General features: G+C 43.6%; 1 protein-coding gene and 1 non-coding gene across 2 annotated transcripts; both read right to left on the minus strand.

Annotated features, from left to right (window-relative positions):
* Positions 1-206: 206 nt before the first annotated feature.
* On the minus strand, positions 207-19,214 carry oga (O-GlcNAcase). Its single transcript, XM_068652627.1, has 32 exons — positions 19,054-19,214; positions 17,671-17,763; positions 17,441-17,587; positions 17,264-17,338; positions 15,404-17,180; positions 15,098-15,151; positions 14,687-14,747; positions 14,395-14,456; positions 13,418-14,093; positions 13,146-13,343; positions 13,011-13,077; positions 12,810-12,931; positions 12,413-12,564; positions 12,237-12,333; positions 10,754-10,944; positions 10,364-10,415; positions 10,195-10,292; positions 9,981-10,111; positions 9,627-9,798; positions 9,445-9,543; positions 9,079-9,363; positions 8,847-9,005; positions 8,580-8,764; positions 8,100-8,348; positions 7,781-7,984; positions 7,408-7,582; positions 4,227-4,312; positions 3,075-3,179; positions 2,874-2,965; positions 2,561-2,753; positions 2,319-2,478; positions 207-2,223 (listed from the first exon to the last, which is right to left on the minus strand). The coding sequence occupies exons 1-32, from the start codon at positions 19,135-19,137 to the stop codon at positions 2,087-2,089; spliced, it is 6,438 nt and encodes a 2,145-aa protein (XP_068508728.1). The 5' UTR covers positions 19,138-19,214; the 3' UTR covers positions 207-2,086.
* LOC125979073 (small nucleolar RNA SNORA50) lies at positions 12,632-12,772 on the minus strand. The gene has a single exon (XR_007485198.1). It is a non-coding gene; the product is annotated as a small nucleolar RNA SNORA50 (small nucleolar RNA).
* Positions 19,215-27,038: the final 7,824 nt, after the last annotated feature.

Genomic DNA, 27,038 nt, shown 5'->3' on the forward strand with positions numbered 1-27,038 from the left:
CGTTTCCAGCGTCGTGCCTGTCAAATCGATCATCAAATACGAGTGAAAAAATAGAAATCATAACAACTACGAAATTGTACTAGTTGCTTTTGCTTATGTTAACTTTGTGATAAACTGTTTGTGTTGTGGGTTATACCGTCACATTTTCTTGTGTGCGTGTAGAACACACTGCAGTAACCATTTGAACACATGATGGACCAAAGACCCTTTGTGAGACTTTTTTTTTTTTTTTCAGATTTATTTTCAACTTTATGAATCTTACATACAAATTTTACATGTAAAACTGCCCCTAAACTTACATTATGTACAATACAATATGAGCAGCCCTTTCACTCAGTCACAGCTGATCCCTCCTGTGAAGACAAGGAAAGCATGTAACAAGCGTGAGAAGAACATCTGCGTTCATATCAGAAATTAGTCCAGAGGAGTACCTGTAAAGCGAAGGGACTAGTAACAAAACATTTTCCTTCAGGCCAAACAGAACGCTTAACACTATGTCAGTAAAGGTATGCAAAATGAATATAACACCCGTCTACAGTTTCACACTCACAGAGGCAAGTGGCATGCATCTTCCTCTGTGCCTTGAAATGACCATCATGACAAAATTAAGATTAACAAAACAAGTTTCTTTTTTTAAAAAAAACAAAGTGCTTGTTTGTTCACTATACAGTTTTTTTTTTAAATAAAATTGGGAAACCCATCAGAAGGCAAAACTGAAATAAAATAGAAAGAACAAGACCTTAAATGCCACTTTGGTGACAAGATGGAATAACGAACTGCTGAGTGGCAGACATTCATGCTAAAGCGACGGTGCTAAAAAGATAGCAAATCAGCAGGGAAATTCTTCACAGAGGGAATATCCTGTCGCACGGATCACATGTTGACGTGGACACCAGGTGCTGATAAATGTTTGAGAAGTACGTAACCGAGTAGTCATCCAATCAATGTAAAACACTGCACCGTTTATTTTCCCCCTACAAAAATGGGTAGGAACACTAAAGATTTTTGGTCCTGTGGTAAATTTGATACTGAACAGGGGTGGGGAAATCTGAAAGCTTTGGATCCTGTCCAGCATGCAATTCTAGAAAAAGAAACTCAGACAAACTGCTCAAAACATTTCACTTACAAATGATCATAAACATTTGTTGTTGTTGTTTTTTGTTGCATTGTTTTCTGTCATAAGTGAAGTTATGGCCCTTGGGGACTTGATAAAAAGTTAACTGGCCCCTCATAGGACAAAGGTTCCCCACCCCTGAATGAGATCAGTAAACAATTTGGGAGAGGAAAACGTGAAAAAAATCTCACAACCTAGGCTGATGTGTCATTTCACATAAATGGGGGGTCTTCTGTGTGTGACACAATTTCCACAATCACCAAAGCCTTCTTGTATCAGCTTTAGGTGTTGATAGAAGACACTGAGGTCTGTTAGAAACCTAAACATTAGAGAAAAACACCAAAAGGCAAAATGTTCACAAGGGAAAAACGTAAAGCGTTGAGCATAAATTCACTATTGCTTCAAAAGACCACTTCAAAAGATGCACTCTGGTGTGCAATGATCTTGCAAGTTCAAACTGTGCACGTGTTTCCACTCAGTGCCACTTGTATGAAAAAAGTAAACTGTGGAACAATTGTGTCACCTCAATGAAACGTCTAGTACGTTACATTGTGAATGGTGTCATGCTGCCTTCATTTCACAGCTTTGTGTGTGTTTTTGCTGCAGACATTTCTGGCATGGGGTGCGAGGGTCATATGTATGTGATGTCTGCTGAAGGGGGGGGGGGGGGCAGCAAAAAACGATGTCACTTCTGGCCTCCTGGAGGTATACAAATGTTGGGCCTCCAGATGGAACAAATGCAGTCACACTTCCGATGTGACTCCTCTCCACTGATTGAGTCGACCTTGGCTTTGTTGGCCTGCAATCAGCTCATCCTTAAGAGGACCGCAGGGCTTGGAAAATAAAACAGGTGTCCCTGCTGGCACAGGCGGTCATGTCGCTTTGAAACCATCATGGAAGTTGCGTCTTATGAAGGTTCTGTGTTGACCGCATCTTGCCCTCTCTTGCTCAGTGTGTAATTTTAACATTGCCTCATAAGCTTCGCCCCATTATGATGATATCTTTGGGAAAGCCCTCCATCTTGGCCACCTCAAAGCATCCCAGCTTACTGTAGAAGTCCAACATTCTCTTGTCAGTCTGGCGAACCTTACAGAAGGCACCTTGGGAGCCTAGATATAACAGACAAATGGGACAGGAGCATGTTTGTCACTTTTTGTGAGGAGTGTATGTTGGAGCTCGAGCAGTGATGATGGCCGCCACCTACCATTGGCCTTAAGGGAAGATAATAGGCATCCCATCATGCTTTTTGCCACACTGGGATCGGTGACCTTTGCATGAATGTCAACCTTGATGAGGGAGGGGAAGTTGGACAGGAACGATTCCGGAAGACCCTCCTCTTCCTCATGGAAACTCAAAATCATCTTCTACAGAAACACAGTCAGAAAAGTAAGCTACGGAAGGTCACGTAACCCCGATGACAACAAAGCGGAAAGAACAAAAAGTTACCTCAGCCTCTGTGAGGTCCTTTTGGCCATCAGGTTTGTGGTACTTCTCTTGCATAAAAGGAATCCAGCTCATCTCGCATTTCTTGATAAAGGGTTTGACGTCTACAGTGCCCAGAGCGTAGCCGCAGATGCCTTCATCATCCTCCAGCACAAAGCCGTAGTCCGGGCTCACGGACAGAAGACCTCCGACCAACCTTTCATAAAAATCATTCAAAGAATAAACTAAATATCTCAAAAATTAATATTTTTTTTAAAAAAGTACAATAAATATCGACTCGCCCCCAGTAGACGTTGCAAATAGAAATGACTCTTACTTGTCACCGATGAGGTCAGATTCCTGCTCTACAGAAGGTGCATCCTCCATTCCTTCATAGTACATTTCTTTACAGATTTTATACACTGAAGCCTGGAAAAGAAAGAGAGAAACACTTGGCTGTTACTTTTGAGGGTGGTTAAGCAGGGAAAGGGCGCAACGGCAAAAGATTTTGCACGCATGCAATTTAAAAACATCTCACCTCATCTTTGGCAAAGTAGGGCCTTATTGAATAGATTTTGGAGGTAGGCAGTGAGGGTGGAGGCTGGTAGAAAAGATCGTTTGCCCCATCGATTGGCAACAATCTCTGTGGGTGTCAAAAGAAACGTGGTTCAGCTTCCTCAGGTGAGAAAGGGAGAGGGAGGCTTTGGTGCTTTGGCCAACTGCATTTCTATTTGTATTTGCTACAATGAAACCACTGTTAAACCAAGAGGACGTGGAGGTCATGCCCTCAAGAAAATAGTTGAAAATATATTAATATGATTCAGAGGAAAAAAAATAAGAACTCCCATTCCTTGATCTGACAGTGGGGCCACTGGAGCAAACCTCACCACAATGTCATTGTTACTTTTGGAGCAGAGCATGACAACCAAGCGCAGACTATACAGCCTTCGAAAACAGGGGAGGTGTTTGGTCTGACCAAGGTTTTACTTGCTAAAGGAGATGCTACCTTCCCTTGAGTAAGGCATCGCAATATTTCGCTGCGCAACCCTCCTGTTGAGAAAAAAAAATAATGATGCCTGCGCCGAGAGAACTCCAGGTGGGAAAACATACGTCAGATATGAGCTAGGTGAGTTGGTCAATTGTAGGTCAGAGGACATTGGGAGTTTCATTGCTCTCCAAGGACGGAGATGTCGCTTTAGCCTGGACAGTAATGTTTTCCCCTGGAGTTTTCTCTTCCATTGCAAATGTGCATGCGAACTTGCTTGCGCGGAGATGCTTGCGCGGGCGCTCGCAAAGAACTGGCATGGGAATTTGTGCGCTTCCTGCAAAGAAATGAGATGTCATGAAAATAAAAAGTAAAAACGCTTTCCGTGCTCGCGTGTGCCGCCTGCGCTAAGGGAAGAGCAGCATCTCCTTGAGCAGTTGCTGAAAGAAATCCAGATGGATACATATTTGGACTGTACGTTTCAAGTGACTGTTTAACAATGAATTAACCCCCCTGCACACCCTCCTCTCAAAAAAAAAAAACTTAGGAGGAGTGACGGGGGTTGAATTCCATACTGTTCAACAATCAGCTCACCTTTGCCAAACCAAATCCCGTCATATCAGCACACATTCACCGTTGTTGCCTTTTGCTTACAACACTTTTTTTTTTTCCATTGGATTGTGGTAAATTCGATGCATTAGATACCTGGAACTCTCCAGCTAGACCTCCCCTAAAGGCCCACGGTTCTTGGTCTCCTTTAGGGAATTGTGCTGAGGACTGACTACGACACCCTGTTAGGAGCAGAGCCAAGCGGAGAGTGTTACCAAAGCACGGGGCTCTCGCACATGGGGGGAATTCGTGGGGAGGAAGGAAGGGCAGTTATGTTTCTAAAAGCACAATTAATCAGAATTCAAGCAGTGACGAATAAACGCTGGCACCCCTTTTGGATTATTTTCGGTTGAAAAGAGCCTGAAGGAACCAAAGCTTACGTGACTACAGTAAGATCAAGGGGGCAAGTTATAAGATTGTGCAGGCCTGTAAAACCTGAAAGCAGCCCAACACACGTTGCATGCTCCCCAAAATATCAATAAAGCTACCTTTCCTTGCCAAGAGACCAAACAACCTAACAGCATACTGTATTGTATGTAAGCTTCAACTACCGTCACCCCCGCTGTGAAGTCGCATTTGTGTTCTCATCTGCCTTGTCACATGACTGGGGAGCGCGACTCATCAAACCACGACAACCAGTGAGGAGCCATAACGCACCTGTCCTATCTGCTTACCATTACAAAAAACAAAACGAAAGGGGGCGGACCAGATATAACTACTATATATACCGACAGCATGTAAAAAAAGACGGACTGTGACGACCCCGTTTCAATCTTTGTGAGCGGGTTGACGAGAGGCTCTGTCGTGTGACCAGACAAGTGGAGCGCGCCTGCGTGATCCCTAGCACAGCTTTACAAAACGTATCATGATGCCTAACGTGCTTTCGACACAGCGAGCAGATGCACCCACGGGGAGGAAAGCTGGAATTGCTTCAACTTAATACAATTCATATATATGAACCATAATGGAAAAAAAAAAGTCCAAGTGCCTTCATCCAGATAATAAAGTTAGATATCATGCACCCCTTGCATGGCCCAATTTGACACAAGCACAACGGGCAGAACTACACAGATGGATGAGTACGGTTAACTATGGAAGCAAAGGCTAAATTCCCTTGAGTAGGTGCATCAGGCTGGTCTGAGCCACTTCTATAAGCCTACTGACAGAAACAAGTAAAAAAAGCACAAGTTAGAGAAGCTGCCAGGGGGAAAAAAAAAGAAAACATTTGGGAGTTAACACCCGCAGCTTAAAATCGCTGCGCAAAAAATTCGACTTCATCCGGGGCGGGGCAGCCTCCTTTCCTCCAATTAATCTATCACAATTATCAGTGGCATTCAAGAAAAAGGCATGAATCCGTTTCGCCTGCACTGCACATACATCGGCCACTGTCGATCCAATAGCAGTAGAAACTTGTACTGTGGATTCTTCCATCTGTACATAGTGAAGGGAGAAAACAGTAGAAAATCATTATTAGTAGTTGAACTCAGTACAGAAAACAAGAAGGTTGCGACTAAGTGCCGGCTGCACGGCTTGCAGCATGACGACAAGAAGGGGGAAGTCGATTGCGCACATGACAATGCAGTTATTAAACATGACAATCTGATCATGATTGCTGTTCTGTAACACAGTTACAGCGGTTTAGTGAATCCACTAAACCTTCACATTGTTTTGCTAGTGTGGGGGTTTGCTGCCTGCTGTGTACTGGAGTCCTCAGCTTTACTATATAGAACGGAAACCTGGAAATGAAACTGGGTTACAAGGAGTAACCTACAGGCCATGCTGGTGCTTCAGTCTACTGACAACACATTCAGGTTTGTGCCAATCTATGTTACTCAACTGGCACAGGGTGGACCATCTGACATAGACAAGCATTCACCATATATTGTATTAAACAGTGAGCTCAACCCTAATAGACGCCTTGCTTCGATTAATGACTAGGGGTGTTGTGCATTTGATGAAATCTAATCTATCTAAAAACAATGTGTAGTTATACAATTTGTATTGATAGTCATAAAAAAATACTGTTCTTAGAATTTGCGTAAACAAATCCCCCTCTAATAAACGCTCTGGCCCTAAACAGAGGTTGAAATGTATGGTTAGGTAAATAAATGCCACTGAGGAAATAATAGTATTTTGTTTTGCAAGATGGAATTCACCCTGATCCAGCCTTTTAAGTAACAAAGTAGTGAAATTAATAAAAAATACAGATCTATGTTTTTGTTATTGCACCAGAATGGCCTTCCACAGTCAGTGAATGATGGCCAAGCTCGCATGCGCGCTAGGGCGTGGAGGAAGGGGTTGCCCCACGGGTACTCATTCCCACAGACAGAGATGGAAGTGAGTGACTCTGTGTGGAAGTAGAGTCATGGCAATACTGGATACACAGCAAGCAGCAGTAGCCCTTGATGGGTCCTTTGCCACTGAGATTTGGTCAAGTACAGGGAGGTGCTAGCGGCACAACCAGCATTTAGTCAGATTAAAAGAATAAAAAAAAAAAAAATTGTAGGTAGGAATTGAGAGACCGCGAGAGAGCTCTCGATAGGTAAGTCACGCATCCCACAGTGCACCGCAGTTTAATCGTAGAGCTAGAACTTCATTTGATCGTTATTTACTATTAAATTACAATGTAAGACGTGTCTCCAGCGGTGGAGAGGATGCGAGCAAACACGCCACATACCGTCAGTTCTCCATCCGTCTCGGATTTTTTTCAGAATTATTACATTTGGGTGAAAAAAAATCTAATCTGTAACCTAAATTTGTGACCTAGCTGCCAAGCCTTGGTATAATCGCAAGCTTTCATCTGTGTGGAGAAAGGGAAACTCAAAGACAAAACTGTTGAGGTCACTGCCAATCCGGCCAACCATAGTTGAAAGAAAAAAAAAAAGACCTCCTGACAGAAGGTTGGACAGAAGGTTGAGGACAAATGCTAATTTTATCACTTCGTTCCATTGTTAACTGTAACGCAGGTGCTACTTTACTGACAACTGAGCAGCGGGGAAGAGTCACGTGACCTCCGGGGCTCTATTGTGCTGCATCTTAAGCTAGCTAGAAGATATTATAACCTAATAATTATAAAGGCCACACATCCTGTATGCAGGATGACCATGTTCTTTCGTTACTTTTTTGATTTATGACCAAATTGATCTCTGAAACGGACTGCGAATAAGTCACGACCCTGTTATGTGTATGAATGAATAACGCATATATGCCTGCTGAGGTTTATGACTTTATCCTGCTCCTTGAGACAAAAGACCTGCGTAGTTGCGCTCATACACACCTAGCCACTGGACAAAGGACTTGACCATAGAAATGATGCTCTTGATGTCCCAGATGTAAGGGTAGAGGTCATACAGGATGGTGCGGTTGGCTGAATTGGACAGACGTGTGAACATCTGCATGACAGAGCAGCACATGTCCTCAAACTTCTCTGCTCTCAACTGCCATTCTGCAACCTGCAGGAGAAAACAGCTCATGTTAACGCCAAAATCCACAATTGAAAGCTTTGTCATGCAAGTCTACTTTATCCCCAGTGGAGGCTACACCACCTGATGGACATTTTGGGAAGCACATATCAGCCATTTTGTTTTGCAACCTCAGAGCTAACCACTGGATCTGGATTAAAAGGACACATTTCTAAAGAATTAGCCTACCTTCTCGTCTTCTTTCATCTTGCAGTTGACGCTGACGACGCTGCTGTTGGCTCTCAGCCAGTTGAACTCTTTCAACATCTGCATGGCCTTGGGGCCGTGCTCGTAAGGCAGGTAGAAGAGTTCCGCCAGGAGGCACAGGTCCTCAATTGAGAGCGGCTCCACGGTGAACAGCGGTTTCTCATCGGGACCAGGCGCAAATAAATCCTGTGGGGAATAAACCAAGGGAAATAAACACTTGAAGATAGCATTGGATTCCATCAATGTATACATTCAGCAATATAATAAGGTTTGTGAAGTGCTTCAAATCCGTCCGTGGCACCTGTTTGATTTGATCGTCAGTCTGCATGGGTGCAATGTCGCTCCCAGAATCCTCCTGTATGGACTCTTCTGAAGACTTGGACTCTGCCAAGCTCTCCTTGTCTGTATCCATGGGCTTCAGATCTTCCGCCATCTTGTCAACCAAGACTGGGTCCTCTGGTTTCGGCTCAGGGTCCGCCTCCGCGTTTGGCTCTTCCTGCTTCTCCATCACCATCTCCATGGGCTCCTCATCGGAATCCTTCTTCTCCACCTCCATGGACACAACATTAGCATAGTTCCAAATCCAAAGAAAGACGCTCTTTTCAATTTCCAATTCAATATTTCCTCATAAAGTGGATGGATGGATTTATTAACTCAACTGTAGCAACTACCCATCAGCACTCAACACAAGCGAGTATTTGACTTGAGATGTTATTTGTTCAACACACCCGATTACTAAATTGCGATACTCTGATTGTTTGAAGCAGAAGCAAACCAATACCTCCTCTTCCTGCTCAGGTGTTTTTGGCATGGGGTGAGGTTCCAGTAGTTGAGGCGGCATGGCCGGAGACATTATGGGCTGCTGGAACACAGTCGTCACCGTGGTATCGGAGCACAGTGAAGGAGGCGCCATGGAGGACACGTCGATGACTGTACTTTTGGCACCGCTCTGAGGCACCTGTCGGCCTAAGAGATATAAGCAAACCGTTTTGGTTCTAGTACTGCAACAAACTGGGAAGAGAAGCAAATTTTTGACTGGCTCTCTTACTGTTGTATTGATGAGGCACAACAAAGTCTCCAAGCCACTCAGTGAGAGCCAGTTTCAGGGCCAGTTGAGGGCTGTACAGCATGTCTGTCTCCAGTTCTTCATCACTGCCCTCGTTCTCCAACTTAATCTGGATGGAAACTGTGCTGTCCTCACCATCCGCTGAGAAGAGGCCAGATCATTAATGATGCTGCATTGTAAAGAACACACTTTTTCTGAAATGGATCATACGTACTCATGACTACATCCTTGCGCACTCCATTCATGTTAGACTTATACCAGGTGGCCAGAGTGTGGATGGCAACAAAGTTGGACTCAAACTCGCAGTTGGGGTTGGTGAGGACTCCCTTCAGTCTGGGGATGAGCTCTGTGGAGCGGCCCTTGTAAGGACCCAAGAAGAGCCTCTTCTGGTCGTAGTCATTGGCGTGGATGTTGTCCCAGATCACAGGGGCTCTTCTTAAAATCTTAGACACTTCTTCTATAGACTCAACTGTGATGTCTTTGGATACCACTTTGGGTCCTGTGAACAGACAAGCCTTGTGAGAAGCAACTTCAAAAATGCAGCTGGAATAATGCTTATGAGAAAGTGTGTCACACTTGCCTGTCCACAGAATATCAATGCCAGGCAACAGCTTCTCTCCTACTGTGTGAAGGTAAGGAGACTGAGGGACATTTGGATAGCAGAAGGTTCCACAGTACTCTGCAAATGAGGACAATGATAAAGCTAATCAATACCGAGGCTAAAGAACATCAGCATGTAATTGCAGATAGTTCAAATTATACCTGTGGGACAAAACAAGAAGGTTTCAGGCTCTCCGAGGTACTGGTAGATTTCATTGGTGATGGACACCTGAGCGTGTGCAAATGAGCTGAACACTTCCTTATCGGCAGGGCACATGTTGTGGTCGATGTCGTCAAAAAGTAAGGCGAATGACTTGCAACCAAAGTGTGTCACCTAATTAATAGAGATGGAGCTTGTTAATAATAGCCAACAATAAGGTGGTACCTCGAATGCATTCAAAGTGCACTTTGACCAAAATAGCAAAAGAACACCTTAAATGCTGAACATGTAATTGCCACCGAGTTGCATTAATTTTGTTTGTTTTTAACAAAGAGTGTCAAAACATGTTGCAATACCTGGTCCAGTTTCCTCTTGAGTGCTGTGACCTCTTTCTGATTGGAGAAAGTAATGTCAAGTCCGGGAGAAATGGCATATATGAACTCAATGCCATACTCTTTGGCAGCTCCGATTAGTGTCATAAGTTGTTCTGGGAAACAAAAACAAAATACACATTTAACCCATACGTTTACAACTAAGTGACTTATTTCCTCATCTGCTCTCAATAGTCACCTGCTTCTTCCACGGAGTACAACTCCCTCCAGAACATTCTGTGTTTGTAGTCATCTTTGGGCGCATAAAGGTATGTATTCAGTCCCCACTTCTGCTGTCTATTAAACATAGTGACAGCAATGATCAGAATGGATGAAAAAAACAATCAAAATAAGCAGGATATTTTTACCTCCTGAACAACTCTTTCCTCTGTTCCATTGTCCACGGTCGTCCATAAAAGCCTGCAATGGCAAACCATGCAATTCACTTTTCATAACGTGCTGCTAATGGAGGCTTTCTTCGCTCCTTTGTGTTAGTCCAAGAATTTGACTCATCATTATATCAAACGCGTTATTTAAAAAATAAATCCAATGCATGTGTCAGGAATGACAACGACCGAGCCAAAACAAATAACAAGAATATTGTAGCAACAATGAGATGGGTGTAATGCCGATTGACAATAGAGAAACCTTTTCGTCATTTTCTGCTCAATTACGCAATTACATAGCACGCTTGTTCAGCACAAAATACGATTAACCAATCTTTTATCGCTATTCCAAAATGCTCATCACACAAATACCTTCCACTACACCACTGATGAATTTTCTGTGGCCCGTCGCTTCCACTATGATTCCGCCGGACTCTTCCAACAGGCCGGGACCCTCGGCACAAGCCTCTCCTGAGACTGGGCTGGGGCTCGGTTCGGCTTCCACGGGTGTCCTCTCCAGCGTCTTATCTTTTTGGACCATTTTCAAAATGGTAGAAAACTCTTAGAAACGAGTGAAAATCTTGAAATCCAAGAAAAGCGTAGTTTATAAATAAGCAAGTCAATCGCGTCACGGTCGAGGCAGACAGCAGGTCTGGTGTTGCTCGGTTCAGCGAGCCTACCAGAACGGTCGAATAGCCGCGACTAACTTAATCGGAAACTCGTTCAGATCTGACAAAACAACTTTTTGATGTTAATATAAAATGAACCGCAATCCATTTTTGCATAATCCTCGCGTTCGTTGCTCTCTAGTGTATTTGCCCTGTTTTTTCCCTAGTTCTTCCTGTTTACACGCAGTGCGCATGTTCGCTAGACTAGTTTAAACCAGTCAAAACCAGATCTGACCAATAAATCGCACAAAGACACTTCATTGGTCAAGATAATTCCCGTATCTGATCGCCAACCCTGAAAACAAAGATATTAACGTACAAATTTCCGTGGTGCAACCTATTTTCTTTTAGTCTGGATATTTCTGTAAGGGTTAAGTTTAGCAAAGAACATATTCGGTTTCGATACAATAAGATTTAAAAGTGGAGATTAATGCGGACATCCTACTGCGAAAACAAATCACTACCTGCATGTGTTTTGTTCGCCATCGAGCTGTTCATCTAGCGCGCATCGATTATCTTTGGATGCTCGGCCCATATAAGGAATGCAGCAGAGAGCCAATGTTTGAAAAAGGTTTATCCCTTCTCTCAATGCTATGAATATCTTGTACTGAGTTTGTCAGTATTTTTCACCTTTCAGTATCTAAGGCAGTCTAACATATGGGATAGAGTTGAAAAATAATCAAGTGTCGATCATTTGTCATACACTTGCGGGCACACCCTTGCAACCTCACACCAATCCACCAAGAGAAAAAATAGCAGTATCAAATAATCACACTGCAGTGTACAACAGTGGAAGGGAAAAGTAAAGTTGACATGCTTATAAGACCAAAGAAGACAGTTCAGGTTCACGGTTTTAATTGCTGTTTGCAGTACACGTGAATGTAATACATCCTTTCACAACATTTAAGGAGAGCCCCAATTGGTTTGCTCTTTAAAAGTGATTCTCTCCAGACATTTTGTTTTTAAATTTTAAGATAAACATTTAAAAAAATGTCACATTTTGCTTTTTTTTTTTTTTTTTAAATGTCTTTTACTCATGTAATTATACAGCTCTTCAATAGAAGGTATTAAACTTGGCCAAACAAAAGACATTGAAACAACAAAAATACAATGCCACAACAAACTGAAAAGTCAAGTTTAGCTCTCGAGGTAAGTGTTGGCTGCTCCCTGCGACAGCTTCCTGTTACCTCTTCAGACTCTGCTGCGCCTGCTTGAGTAAAGTGTCAAAGTCTAGTGTCTTCAGCTTGCCTTTTGCAAATGCAGGGTCATAGTCTCGGTTAGAATCTGAAATGCAACACGGGCAGAGGATTACAATTTAAACGACCGGCACGAATAGGTTGAGGCCATCTATCTTTTGTACTACCTAGGTCAGCATAGGTGGTTTTGCAGAACTGCCTTCTTCCACCAAAGCACAAATCAAAGGGCAGCTCATCAGCCTTACGCAGCTTGCTTCCATTTTCAATGGCAGTGAAAGCATCCTTGGTGCTGTAGTAAGTCACAAACCCATAGTTGTCCCTGTAACAGGCATTTGCGTTAGAATCTATTGACAGATGACGACTTCACTTCATGATTTGGCATGTGAAAGTGTGGCTTGCTTTTAAAAGAGCAACCTGGGATGTTAACCAGGATGCCCCAGTTATGAGCAGGCCTGCTTATGCTTTAGCATTGTAGCTTGACCCTTGAATGTCACAGAAGAGACTAAAAGGGTTCAGTAACAATGCAAGTAAAACAAGGCAAAACAAGAACCAAGGACCGCTCACCCTTGCTCCCTAAAGTGCAGAGTGCAATCCTCCACTTTGCCAAAGTAGGAAAAACGCTCTCTGAGCTCCTTCTGAGTCATGGTGCCTCGAATCCGACCAATGTAAACAACCCGCCGCTCCTCCTGTGAAGTGAATTTTCAAAATAAAGTTAGTAACATAAAGCACTTCGCAATATAGCAACAGGACAATTTGCAAGCTTACAATGGCTTGGTCTTTGCGAGACTTCACATCCTCAGCAGAGTACCCGTACGCCCTTCCATACGAAGGACTAAAGAAAGACCACCTTTAGTCAAGTTCAACCAAGTATGAGAAAAGTATGCAACTGCTACACTGTACCTATAAACTGATCTGTTTTTTCTCCATGGCGCTCGAGTCTGGGGGGATTGTGATCGCGATCTAGATCGACTCCAAGAACCAGAGTGAGAGGAGGAATACGAGTATTTTCTCCTCCTGGGAGGAGAGCGGGAGACGGACGACCGTGAAGATGAGCGAGATGAGGAGCTTGATCTGCTGCGAGAGTGGCAATGACGAAACCTAAAGAGGAACAGGAGGAAGATGAACTCTGAGTCACAAGCCAAAAGAAATTCAGATGACAGAGTGGATCTAACCTTTTCTTGGATGGCAAGCGGGATCTCGATCGAGATCTAGACTGAGATGAGCACGAATCAGACTCTGAGCCGCTGGAAACAGATGGCGAGCGTTGGGATCTTCGTTTTCGCCCCCTCCGTTTGGGGCCGGGACTATGAGAGGAAGGCTGGCAATGATACGCCCTTTCAAAAGACTTCTTCGCAAGAGCTGTTTCGGCTGATTCATTCTCCTGACGTGCTGGAGAAGCTTCCGGAGTCTCCAGAACAGAGGATGCCCCCATTCCACGAATGTTGTTATTCAAAGCCTCTGAAGTTGGTGAAGATGCTTGCGTGCTCAAATTTGATTGGTGGGTCGAGTCCTGTATGCATGGAGGTGCCGTCATGGTTGGAGCCGGGTTCCTTATGGGTTTGATTGTGATCTGCTGTTTGAGATTCCAGCGGCCTGCTCCTCCAGTAGAAACATCTCTGCTGGGGAGGCAGTAATCGTGATCCATGCACACCACACTGTAAGGCACAGTGGCGGTAGCCCCTGTGGGCTTGGCACGAAATTTGGCTGAGGTCAAAGGGCGGGCCTCTATTTGAATGGCCTTGGAGAGGTTTGTTTTGGTCAACTCTGTGGACTTTGCCTTTCCCAGCAGAGAAATGGGGGCTAGAGGTTTCCACATCTGGTGTGGAGGAGTGGCTGGAGGAGTCAAAGCTAAAGAATTAAAAAAAAAAAATTAAAAAAAAAAAAAAAAAAAAAAAAAGAGTGCATCATGACTACAGCAGACAATTAAGAGCAGTTGGCCAAATGCTAATCTAAAGATAGCAGAACCCCAAATAAAATAAAAAAAATCAGAATACATGACAGTGTGGCTAATCTTAATTTCAGCCGGCATCAAATCAAATAAGTGTGTTTTGGGGTCACTCGTGTGTCAAGGCTACTTGGCTTGCATTTGGAGGTTCTACTGTCAGTCTAACGTGTGCTTTAAATAGTCCAGATACTTCATAGAAATTACCTGCAGGGCTTGAGAGATCACTGACACGCTCCACAACAGTTCTTTCACGTGGAAGTTCGAAACTAAAAAGTCAGAACAAAAGTTGTTAATCCTTCTCATCGATTTGCTGGGACGAGAACTGCGGTATAACTTTCGGATTGTATCACAGCGTCGAAGCCCAATTCAAAGACATGAACGGTAGGTCTTGGCAAACAAACAAACAAAAAAAAAAGTGGCGCTACGGCAACCACACGCGTACACTTTAGACTCCATCACACCCATAGAGCAGCGTGATGGCTGTAGGGTAACTCACCCAGAGTTTCCTACAGCTGCTGCTCTACCAGAGACCTCCGGTACACTTTGTTGCTCTTTGGCTGAAGAGAGATAAGAAGAATGAGAAAATGGCAGGAGCGATTTATGAGCTGATACGAATGTAAGTTCAGCTCAAGTGTCACAACCAGCCAAGGCTTTAAAAGACTCAATAATACAATGACTGCCACTATTAAATGTAAATATTGGAGTCCAGTTGCTGTATACCCAATGTGAAGTTGAGCTTTGTACATCCACCAACAAAGACGGCATGATGAGAGTTAAATGGATTTGCAGACTGGGTAGAATTCCACAACACAAAGCAGCTTCACTGGCCCCACAAAACCAACGTAAAAAGAAAAAAAACAATGCAGACCAGGGAATGTGGACTAGTAAAGGGGATTAGTTTACTCACCTTGCGTTTCCTCAAACTGTTCCAACAGGCTGGTTAGATCAGTTGCCTCAATACCTACAGTACAGAAATTGATGTATGATTAAAACCACAAATAATAGACCGACAAACTGAGACAATCGAGGGAAAGGTCATGTCAAGTGTCGTGATTACTTTAAATCCAAACCCATTTCTGGATTTGGACATATGAAGAGGAATTTGAGTCGACACGTGCCATTGTCAATTAGCTGTTGAGATTTTCAAATTTGCAGAGCAGTTTAACTAGTTTATAACTATTGAGAGACATTGGGGTGCAACTGACAAGCTCACCCATTTCCGTGGTGAAGGATTCAATCAACTCCTGCGTGGGACTCTTTGCCTTTGTAGCTTCGATTTGTGTCACGACTCGTGATTTTGGTTTAAGCACAACCTGGTTTGATTTAAGACTTGATGACGCCGTGGGACGAAGGGAAGGAGTCGAACAAGATTTGACATTCGTTGTCAAGGCCTTTGCGGTCGTGCTGTGATTGTTTGAGGAAAGCGTGGAGTGAGGAATGACCTCAGGCACATTCTGGCAAACTGGGGCCGTCTGCAGTGGACCGGGGACAGGAATGGTTGCGCCAGAGGTGCACTGGATTGTCTCTGTAGTTGCTTTGACAAGTTGTGATCTCCTCTCATTGACTTGTGTATTGTCTTCTGACAGTTTAGGACATTTGTCTGTAGGTTGGCTCGAGACTTGTTTTGACACTTCTGATTGTGCAGGGACAGCATTAGAAGGTTTTTTGGTTGAGGCCATCATGTAGGCGGGTGGCACCAACAGTGCCTCCGGGGTGGGTGGGGCACAGGGTCCCCGAGGTTGCCAGGCCGGTTTGACCTCAATCTCCTTTTTAGCAGCTTGAATGGTGGACCACCGAGGGTCCCTGGGGCTGGGTTGAGGCAAGCAGGGGATGGGGGGCAATTCTTTGGGCGGCTCCGGAAGGCTGGGCCACTTGGTGCTGTTATCACCTTGTTTATCCACTGCAACAGGCTTCTTTTGTTGTCGCAGTCGTCGGTACTCGGCCAGACTGAGGGATTTGGGCTTTGGCTCTGGAGCTGCAGGAGTCTCAGAAAGGAGGGGCTCATCTCCGGTCAACGTCAAGTTTAGAGCAGCCGCCGGGTTGCTGGAAGACATTGAGGAAGGTTGGCTGGAGAGCTCATCAGGAGCTCGGGACATTTTATCCTGCTGCTGGGAGGAGATTGCTGGGGCTGGATTTTCAGAAAGACCAGCTTTTAACACTACTGTGGGCTGTGGCGACACAAACGCCGGAACAGATTTTGCACTCGATTCAGGGGTCATAGTGGAGATTTCTGCTTGCGATTCACTTTGGTGTGGCGTTACTTTCCTAGGTTTTAAAGAGGAAGGTGCAGGGCCAGCTGGAGCCATGGGCACTTTGTTCTTCTTCTGTTCCTTGAGCCGCTTCTTTTCAGACTTCTGGATTAATTCTTGCTTTTCATTTCTTGTCGCGGCACTTCTGAGGACTCTTCCCTCAACTGGAGGGCAACGTTTCTTACATTTCTTTTTCTTTTTCTTACGAGATGGCCTTCTTTCTATAGTATTTTTCTTATGCCCTTTTCCTTCTTTCCCATCTGAACATAAACCTGTCATTTTCACCGGAGCCTGACAGAATGATTCATCAACATCATCAACAACAATATGTTCCGAGCTGTCAGAAGCTATTTCTTCCTCATCGTCTGCCCTTAGCTTATTAGCTGTAGACTCTTCAATTGGCAGAGGAACTGGGAGGTCTTGGACAGCGAGGATGGGCTCCCCGTTTTCACCCTGATCCACCACCTCCAGTAAGATTCCGCCTGCTGGCAACATCTGCATGCCTTCATCATCCTCCATGCAAATGGTCATGCAGTATGGATGCATATGTTTGACCAAGTCACCCAAACTAACAGAGAGGCCGTTGCCACTCTCCTGCTCAACGGTGACAGGAGACGGAACAGTTGAACCGTCTAAGTCTGTCAAAGTGTGGTCAGAAGGTAAACTGGTCAGCGTGAGAGAACCAGCATCCTCTTCCTCCCCATCACTTCTCTGCAACATGTCTCTCATCATGCGGAGGTTCTGAGTACAAATAGGAGTGAGTTGTTAAAACCTAAATGGGAATGCAGTAGGGGGATATCCACCATTTGTGGGGTAAGTGCTACCTTTCCAGTCGATAGTGGTCTTGAACAAAAGTCTTTCTCTGGAGTGGACCGTGGCAGACAGCGTAATCTCCTGAGCTACAATGTGCAGGGGGGTTGCAAATTAAATCAAGTGTATGAAGCCTTGTGTCATTCAATCTCATTGTGAACACAGGGAATGCATGACAGATGTGTACTAACCGGCGAGCGTTCTCTGCCCTGACCCAACAGCAGGTCCGACTCAGGGAGCGTGTCAAACGGAGACGGGTTCTCATCATCCATATTGTCGAGTACGTCCGCAAGAGTGGTTAACAGCGTGGCTTCACTGTTCTCATCTAGGCCTTTAGTCTAAATGATAATAATAGTCAAGGTGTCAAGACAACAATAAAACATGTTAATTTAGGGAAGGTCGTTGGATCATGTGGACTTGCCTCTACGGATGATGTGTCAAAGATGGAAAGAATGGAAGAGTCCAAGCAGCTCTGAAGATCGTCCAATGTTTCCCCAGAGCAAAGGTCAGCGGTCTGAAAGATAACAGAGATTACATCAAATTGAAGCCCATTTGAAATAACCTACATGACACTGCATTTACATGATGGGTTGCTGACAATACACTTGTAAACATTTGTTTTAAAATATTGGCCTATTGCTGAAGTTATCTATTAAATTTGTTAATTTTGAAACATTTTCCATCTTTCCCATATTAACATTGTGCAAATGTAAATAAATTTCGCGAACAGCCTGCACATTTCGTCTGGATGGATTTGCCACGTGTTTGCGTCTACACATGCGCTATCATTGTTTGGACATGTTTGATCCTACACACTCGCCGTCCACATGGCGGAAGTCGCGCACCCACGTGTACAACACACCCTTATTGATATTTTGGACTATGTCCAAATCAAATATTTTGGCAATTAGTACATGAATGCATACAGCGTCGAAAAGCAGGAGAGAATTTTCCAAGCATCGGAGAATTTTCCAAACAATCAGTCTCGGGTAGATTGGTAACATGGCAAATGTGATTCAACAGCACCGTAGCATACGCGACTACTTATTGATTAGCACATAAGTGTAATAATTTATTGTGCTATGGCGAAATAATTATGGCCAAAATGTGCTGCCTTAACTGCAATGTCGTTCGACGTGTACAACAACCGCAACGTCGCTAAAATGATGACACAGCACTGCAGCAATCTGGCATGAAGCCGATGAATCCACCACGATTCAATTCAAAACCATCCAACGAATTGTTAATCGAATAAAAATTATTCCACGTGAGTCTGCTTTTATCGAGGGAATCGCAATGCTAGCAAGCTACTTTGTTAGCTAGCACGTTGTCGTGCTGTCAACACGTGTGAATGAATCAACAGTAGCGGTAGTACCACAACCAGATACTATTTATTTGAATTAAAAACATAAGAACCCAACGTACATAAAAGCCAGATCTGCAGACTATAACATAATACGACTGTCACGATAGATGTTAGGCCATTTTAAAACATTTTTAGGGTTTAAATGAGCTGTGGAACCGGCGTGCCCAAAGCTAGTCAATGTGACTCATACGACGTTTGCTACACTAAAAATTGTCGTTAATAGAGAGAGAAAACGAGCAACATGCATTTTATAATAAACCCTAAAAAAAAAAATTAAGTGGTCATTCAAAAAATTCGATACGGAGACTTCTGGGTAGCATCCACGTGTCACTTCGGCATGAGCAGTGTTCAACGTGTGCATTGCAGCGTGCAGGAATACAGCCCAACAGTCCTAAGAATGAATGACTATAAAAAAGTTAAAACACATAAGTTCATTACCACGCCGCCGAGTGTATCCAAAGGATAAAAGTCCATATTGCACGTCGTTAAAGTCTCCTCGCTTGCGCCCCACCGCACCGCCATCTTGCAAGTTTACTCTCTCCCAGCACATGAGTGTGGGGACTTTGGCCAATGAAAATCTTCCAAATGAGCCGGTAGGAGATGCACGTTCCCGGTAAAATGACGCAAAATGACGCAAAAAGAGGGGTCAAAGGTAAGCTAGTCACGTTTTGTAGTTCTTTCCCCTCACCCAATTACCGTTCAGAGTGGAGAAACTACAAAACCCGTTTTTAGCGAATTTATCGAACATGCACAACTTTGAACCCCCTTTCCATTTCTCTCTCTCTCTCTCTCTCTCTCTCTCTCTCTCTCTCCCTCTCTCCCTCTCTCTCTCTCTCTCTCTCTCTCTCTCTCTCTCTCTCTCTCTCTCTCTCTCTCTCTCTCTCTCTCCCTAACACACACACACACACACATTATTTTTAAAATCTAAAATTATTCACCATTTGCCTAAAAATGCTTTCTGTATCATATTATATCTTTTTTTTTATCACAAACGTACGTATGTCTTGCATTAAAATGAAGCTGAAAGGAACACAAACACATTTTACATGAACTTTTCAGATTGATTGATTGCTCGAATCAGGGAGTCAGTGTAAGAATTGCTTGAGTTTGAGTTATAACCGAAAGGTTCTCTTAATTTTTGATTTGTGATTTTCTTTTTGTATCCTAATTTTTAACCTTTTCTTCTGTTGACTGTTAAAGCTCAGAGCGGCCCATTTATTGTGTTGTGATTACATAGGTTGTTTTTCTGCTCTTGTTTTATATTTCGTTTGAGTGAACGAATTAACTTGCACGTCCTGTTTCCCCGCTCTCTCCTCTTGTGGACAAGTCCGACCAGTCTGCTTTTCATTGCATGTCATTCTAATTTATTTATTCCTTACAGAAGCTGTGAGATGCACATCTAAGCGATCACAGCACTAACTACTACCTTAACTCTGCTCTGCCGTTGCCATGGATACAGCCCCCCCCCCCCCCCTTCTTGTGGGCATGGAAGGATGGGCCTCTAGCGGAGAGAGATGTGGCGGGTCTGCGTCATACCAGTGCAGCTAAGAGAAGCCCCCCGCCTCCTTTCCTCATCTCCTCCACCTTCCCTCAATCCCTCCTTCCTTGTCATCATCCAATTTGCACTTTGCTTGATTCGCCCCCCTCCAATTGTGTCCTATATCAGCATCTGTTCATCACACGTTCCTCCTCCAACGTCTCGCTCTCTCTTTCGTTGCCTGCTGGCTCAGCTCGGCTTCCGCTGTGTTGGCTGACCCGGGCGGACTTTTACTGGCAAGCGTGGGCGAAAGAAAAGAAAGGTAAGCACTGAGATGGAGCGCGGGTGATGATGGAGAGTGACGCAGATAAGCAGTAAATGTGTGAATGATGGCATCAGGAGCCTTTGAAACATTCACTTTAGATTTTTTTTGGGGGGGTGAGGGAGCCATGTGAGCTTGTGCTGTCACAACATTAGAGGCATGTGCTCAAGCAGATGTTTGCCTAAGTGGACCAGGCAAGGTGAAACTTCATTCTAAGAGCTTGTTGTTGACATGTCGACACAGTGCGGGCATGAGTACGTGCAAGCGGGAGGAGAGAGAGAGAGAGAGAGAGAGAGAGAGAGAGAGAGAGAGAGAGAGAGAGAGAGAGAGAGAGAGAGAGAGAGAGAGAGAATGCCTGACAGTTCACAGCAGCTTTAATTGCTCTTGGAAGCCATTTTTTGAAACACACTCACACAATCTTCCTCTCTTCGTCTGCCTTTGTTTGATCCCAACCTTGCAACTACATGCCTCAAAACACAACATAAGGTAGTGTTTGTGGCAGAAAGAAAAGGGCCCGCAGGGATGTTCATTGTGTCTGGGTCCTGGGAACATTGTCTGACATGCTGTATGACATTTGCGGCTGCCTGTTCACTGGTGTGTAGCCAATGTGCCTGTCAGCTCTGCTTCCCGGGCTGACTCATATTTCCTCTTTGTTGTTGTACTGCCTCTGAGTGACAGGCGTCGGTGATGAGCGCTTTTGTCAAAGCTGCATGATGGGGTCTTCAGTAGCGGTGGGAGATCCATATGTGGAGTCTTTTTTTGTCTGACAGTCAAGTTGTCAGATGTTGATAGGATCAAGTACAAGTACAAAATTCGCTTGGGTACTTGTGGAAGTCAAGTGTGGCTTTCGGTAATTGTTCATGATGATGATTTGTCCACCATGTAACCCAGCGGGAATGGGCCACAAGAAAGAAAGGACAAAGATTTTAAAACTGATTAAGATCCTCAGGGGGCCCTTGACTACATGGGTTGTGGAAATTGCCACATCTAATCAATGATAACTGCAGTCATAAGCAGCACTATCCCATACAAAAATGCCTGTATGGTTTTTATATTGGGTCACACCTTCTTGATATACATAAATTGAGTAGAATTATCCGTATCTGGATTATGTGACTAATTATGCCCCTTATCATACCAAAAAGAATATAGCGCATTTTCAAACTTAGAATTTCGACAATATGTTCAACATATGCGATGTTTCATATATGATACAAATAACTATTCAATAAAATTGTATATATTAATTTTGAATGATAGTTTTAGTTTTCGACTTGTCGCGTATCCTCAGGTGTCACACTGAACAATTTGAAATACTTGTCACTCATACTTGTTTTTTTTTATTAGTGGCAAAGCCTCACTGGTGCGACAAGCCGAGCATCAAGTAGTGCAAAATTGTTATCCATTCCTCCAGGTTTTGCTAAAATTCATTCAGTAGTTTTTGTGTAATCCTGAAAGCAAGCAACAATGAATGCATTAGAAATATAGGCTTGGAAAGTGATAAAAGCGCTAATGGAAATGGACTGAACTACCATAAGGTCACCTGGGTGATAACAGTGAGAGTGAAGCAGGATTACAACGTGCCGTAAGGGAGCAAAGAGTCTTTATGTTGGCGAGCGGGTGCATATTAACGCGGTTTTCCCGACTCCCGTGGGCCTCGGGTGTCTCTGCTCTCCAGGTGGGCCTTGCATTTTTAATCCATGCTGTCTGCGCTGATTATCGCACGTCGTCTGTGTGCAGCCGGAGGTAGTAACGAAGAGATGGAAATCAGTCATATGTGAGTCGAAGGGTGCATGTGTTTGTTTGGCATTAATGACCTTCTGCCTCTGGGCGCTTACTGAGAATGTTTATCTCCCACGGCAGCAAGGTAAAAAACAGACAATGCATCAGTGCCACACACACTCACACAATTTCTTTTCGGCTAATTGCTTCTCGTGATTTCCTTAATCTGCACACACACAGAGCTCAATTCGGCGTTAGGCACTCCTGTGTGCTATGCAATCAAGTCTCTGTTTCATTTCCCCTCCCACTTGTGTTGCAACATGCCTGTTAATGATGCAGCCACTGCCAACTTCCTGCCTCTGACAGAGAAAGAGCGAGCAAGCGAGCGAGAGGTAGCCCTGCCTCGGAATCGTACCACTCCCTCTTCTTATCTCTCCACCTCCCCCCTCTGTCTCCCCGTGTTGTTTTTCCTCAGAAGCGTAGCCCTTGCGAGCAGCGTGAGGGCCGAGTGCTGGCGTTTCCTTCAAAGCGGAGCCCCCAACATGTGAGAAGATGTCTGTTGGAGGTTGCGCTTGTCCCGGTGAGTGCCTCGTCTGGCCGACCCTCTCTTTGCTGCACGTTGTTGTCACAAACATACCTGTGGGGGCTGTCAAAGTGGTCAAATTGTGAAGGGTTACAGCAGGGGTCACCAACATGGAGGTAACAGGTAGCCCCAAGGCCTGTTCTAAAAATAGTTCACCAGTGATGGAACACTGGAATGTTGCATAAATGATCGTTTGGAAATGTTAACACTTGCAGAGATGAACAGAAATAAAGCGTTGCAGGTTATATTTATGTTTTTTTTTTGTTTTTTTTTAACCTTGCTTCATAATGAATATTATCAAATATGCTCAATATTAGCATTAAACATATGTCTTCCCATAGATGAATACGATTCATTTTTAAAAATAGATATAATTCAAAGTTGTGTATCAAACTGCTAGCATTTCCCATTAAGCATCACCCAAAAAGCACAGCAGGGCTTCAAAAAGTTTTGTGACCCCTTCAAGGTAGCCAATGGGCAGCAATGCTACTATATAGGTTTTGCCACAGTATGGGACAAAATTGATTTACTGCATTTTTCTGCTGCAAGTTTGCACAAAAAGGAAATGGATACCAAGTTACCACATAGAACATACACTATTTGGTAAGGGTCAAATAGTTGGTTACTTGTGCTCTGACCACTGTCTACTTTGTAAACAATTACAGTGCAGCTCAGCCTTAGACATCATAGCTAGCTTTTGAAGTTGATTGACAATACAGATTTTTGAACTCAAGTTCCACTTTTGAACCATATTTTTTTTCAATTAGTGCTGTACAAAATATACAAATGGTAGTTACGCAAACCATTCTAGTTTCATCTACTGGCGCAGTGATAGTTGTGTTGAGTGGGTGGTCCTCAGACCGTTTAACTTATATTATTAATGGTCTTTTTTCAAGGCATGGTGGGCTAGTGGTTAGAACATCTGCCCCACAGTTTTGATGTTGGGGCCGAGTCTAGCCTTTGGCCTTCGTGTTTTAAGTTAAGTTAAGATAAAAGTGGGTTTAGGTGTGAATGTGAGTGTGAATAGTCTTTTTTCTATATTTTAATTTTAGTGTGCTTATTGAATAATATTGCGTAAGAAAAGTTGTATGTTACTGAGAGCGCTTTGGCATAATTCCTTTGCATGTTTCCTTTGTTATATTGTAGGTTTTTTATGCTTTGATTATGGGAAAGGTAAAATTGTAACTGTGCCGCCCGCATAAGGTTTTGCGATATGTCCTCAATAGTCATCCTTCAGATATTTGCTACTTGCCCCGCAATAAGAAGCAAAGTCATAAAAAGTGGGACAAGCTTTTTCTTTTAAGGTTTTTATTTATTTGTCTTCAGCTATCAGATGTAACATTTGAGAGGTCACTTTTTTGGTCTGGTCTATTTCCTGGCCCTTTCTTGTCCCCCCCGCCCCCTGTTGTTGACAGACTTCACTGTAGGGCAAAAACATTTAATGACATCCACATGTGTGTGCGAAGGGTGCACAGGGAGGATTTGCTGCATTTTAGTGAATGTTGTGAAGTAAATATAAGCAAACGATGGAGGGCGTGAGCACAGAGTACGTGCGCACAGACTACGTGTGCTCGAAGACCCATCGCAGAGGATCTTGAGCCTGCTGAGGCACGTTAAGGCTCGCGAATCTCAGGAAAAAAAGCCACAGAACAGCATGACTACGTATGCATGCAATAGATCATCTTATGTGCAGCTGCTGTTTACATTCTTGTATTATGACAAGTAGGTGGAGCCTTCCCCTTTTAGTGTACAGCCGGTGAAAGGACACTTAAAAAAAAATCATACTTTTTCTGATGTCATTGTTTTTGACAGCAGAATTTACGAGACCTCAGTGTACCTCACTAGATTTCAGAACAGTGAGCATCAAAATATTGCTAGGCTTCTTCAGGGACTTTTTGTGAAACCACTGATCCGCAGTATTTTAATCTAACAATTGTCAAATGCCCAACTTCTGGAAAAAGCTATTTTGATGTTGCAATATTGCATTACACTTGAACAAGACTGGGAACAGACGAATGGAATAAATGACATTAATTCCCATCAGTGCAATTTTTTTTTTAATCCCCCTAATTTGTCGACCAGCATCCCGTAGTGTTTTTTTTTTCACTTGTGTGTGTGTGCGTCCGTGTGTGCATGCACACTTTTCACACGCGCATGGAAAAACAAATGGCCCCCTCTTAATCCTGACATCATTTCTCCCTCCCTCCGGTCATCTGTTTTGTTCTTGGCTCTTTGTGCAATAATATTAGCTATTAAAGATGGCTGCAGCGAGCATGTAAAGAGGTTAATATGAGTCTTCTTCATATGGTGGCAAACATCTGCCTGCTTAAAGTGTGCTGACGACCTTTTGTTGTTGCTGTGACTTTGCCATTTTTTTTTAAGGCTTTGTTCTCTGTGCCCTAACGGAGTGGAGCCAATCACATCCTTTGTTCTGACTAAATGGTAAAAATAGATTGCATGTATGCTTCCCTGCCCCCTTCTCCCAAATGCACCCACCCCAACACACTCTTCCCTTGGCTCATCACTCTCCCCCCCCTTCATTCCTCTCACTCTTTGCCCTTGTTTCACCCCCCCCTGCATTAACATCGCTGTTACCTCATGCAGAAAGTCACATGGCCCCTGACGGGAGAGAAGTGGCTTCAAGTAGAGCCTTTTCATTATATTTATTTATTTGAATGACACAACAATGTGTATTTCTTTATGCCTCTTTTCTCTCTCCGCTCCTTACTGTAAACGAGATCAAAATGGCCGTGTGTGCGGAGGCAGGGAGAGAAGAGGAATGTGTGGGAGATGCTGGGGAGTCAGACATAGAGAAAGGAGGGGTTTCGCAGAGTGGAGATGAGCTGCTGTGATGTCACATCTGCTGCAGGCCCCTCAGCATGGCGGCCAAAAGCTGGCATGTGCCACCTAAGCAGGGATGTGGACAAAAGAAAATACACATGAGGACTTTTTAAACAAATCACAGCACATTTTCAGCCCCAGTCAAAGGAAACACTTAAAGGCAGTTTGAATGACTTTGTAAATACAAATCATCACCCTTGATTCATAGTTTTATGATGACTTAATAAATGTCTACTCGCTGACAGGCCAGAGATCAAACCTGAATAATGCACACAGTGATAGAGAGAATGCAAATCAAAGTAAATGCTGGCAGATGGGAGCCGTTAAAGGAATCAGACGCCATAAAACAGGATTTACAAAGTACTATTTTACCAGCGGAGGCGTACAGTCATGAAAATATCAGCGGCCATGTTGATTCATTGCCTTTGAATTAGCAACTAACACTGTGGGCTTAAAGAATTTGTTCTTGAGGTGTCACATTGACTTTATTTTTTTTTTTTTACACGCCACCTTTATAAATCAGTTGTGCTAATATTCTTGTCAAATTTAGTACGGTGCCATAGGTGTTTCATTATTCAGTGGAACAGCTCCAACATTAGTCATTAAATAACAAGACGTACTGCACCGCACACAGTGTTGCAGTGAGATCTGGGTAAACACCCTTTTCTCTCTCCTCCCCTCATCCCATTATCTACTTGTACTGATTAACTCGCATGTAAAAAGGAAAGGAAAAAAAACCAAGATTATTTGTGTCGCTTGATATTTATAATTAGAATGCATTGCAGACTCATTCTATGTCTGTAAATGATATTTTCATAATAATTAGATGAATTTATTTTTTAATTTTTATACTGTGATTTGGAAACTTGATGAGAAGGATGATACGATGTACGTATGCAGGTTCTCCAGCAGAGGGCAGTGCGCCTCCTTTTTCCCTTTTATAATGTATTCCATCACCAGCTTTGTAAATGATAATAAGACTTGATTTTGAACTAGGAAAGATTTCAGGTGTTCAGACAGCACCACTGAAATTGCATTCAAATGTACAAAAATGGTTAGGTTGATCTTGCCTGGCTCGAAAATCAGCACCCTCTGAACCAAGAATGGTGACCCTAATGAAGACCGCTGACCCACCCACTCACCTGTAGGCTGAACAATCTTAAAAACTTTATAGTAGCTGTGATCTGATGTGCGGCTTTACCAGTAAGAGTCCCTGGTGGGCTTCTGATGTATTTACTCGCAGCCTTTCAATAAAACCCACCACTTCACTTTCCTCATCTGCTCTCTTGCTTTATATAATTACACAAACTGACTAAGCGAAGGCCTCAACCAATTGAGCTTTAAACGCACTTAGAGACCACAAAGGCTTTTCTGCTCCTTCAAAGCTATTGCTTGTAAACATCAGAGTGCTTATTGATTAAAACTGAGACTGTATCCTTACATAATATGAGGCTAGGAAAGGATCAGGACTGTGGTCT

The sequence above is a fragment of the Syngnathus scovelli genome, chromosome 12 (genome assembly GCF_024217435.2).
Source record: "Syngnathus scovelli strain Florida chromosome 12, RoL_Ssco_1.2, whole genome shotgun sequence".
NCBI classification, from domain to species: Eukaryota; Metazoa; Chordata; class Actinopteri; order Syngnathiformes; family Syngnathidae; genus Syngnathus; species Syngnathus scovelli.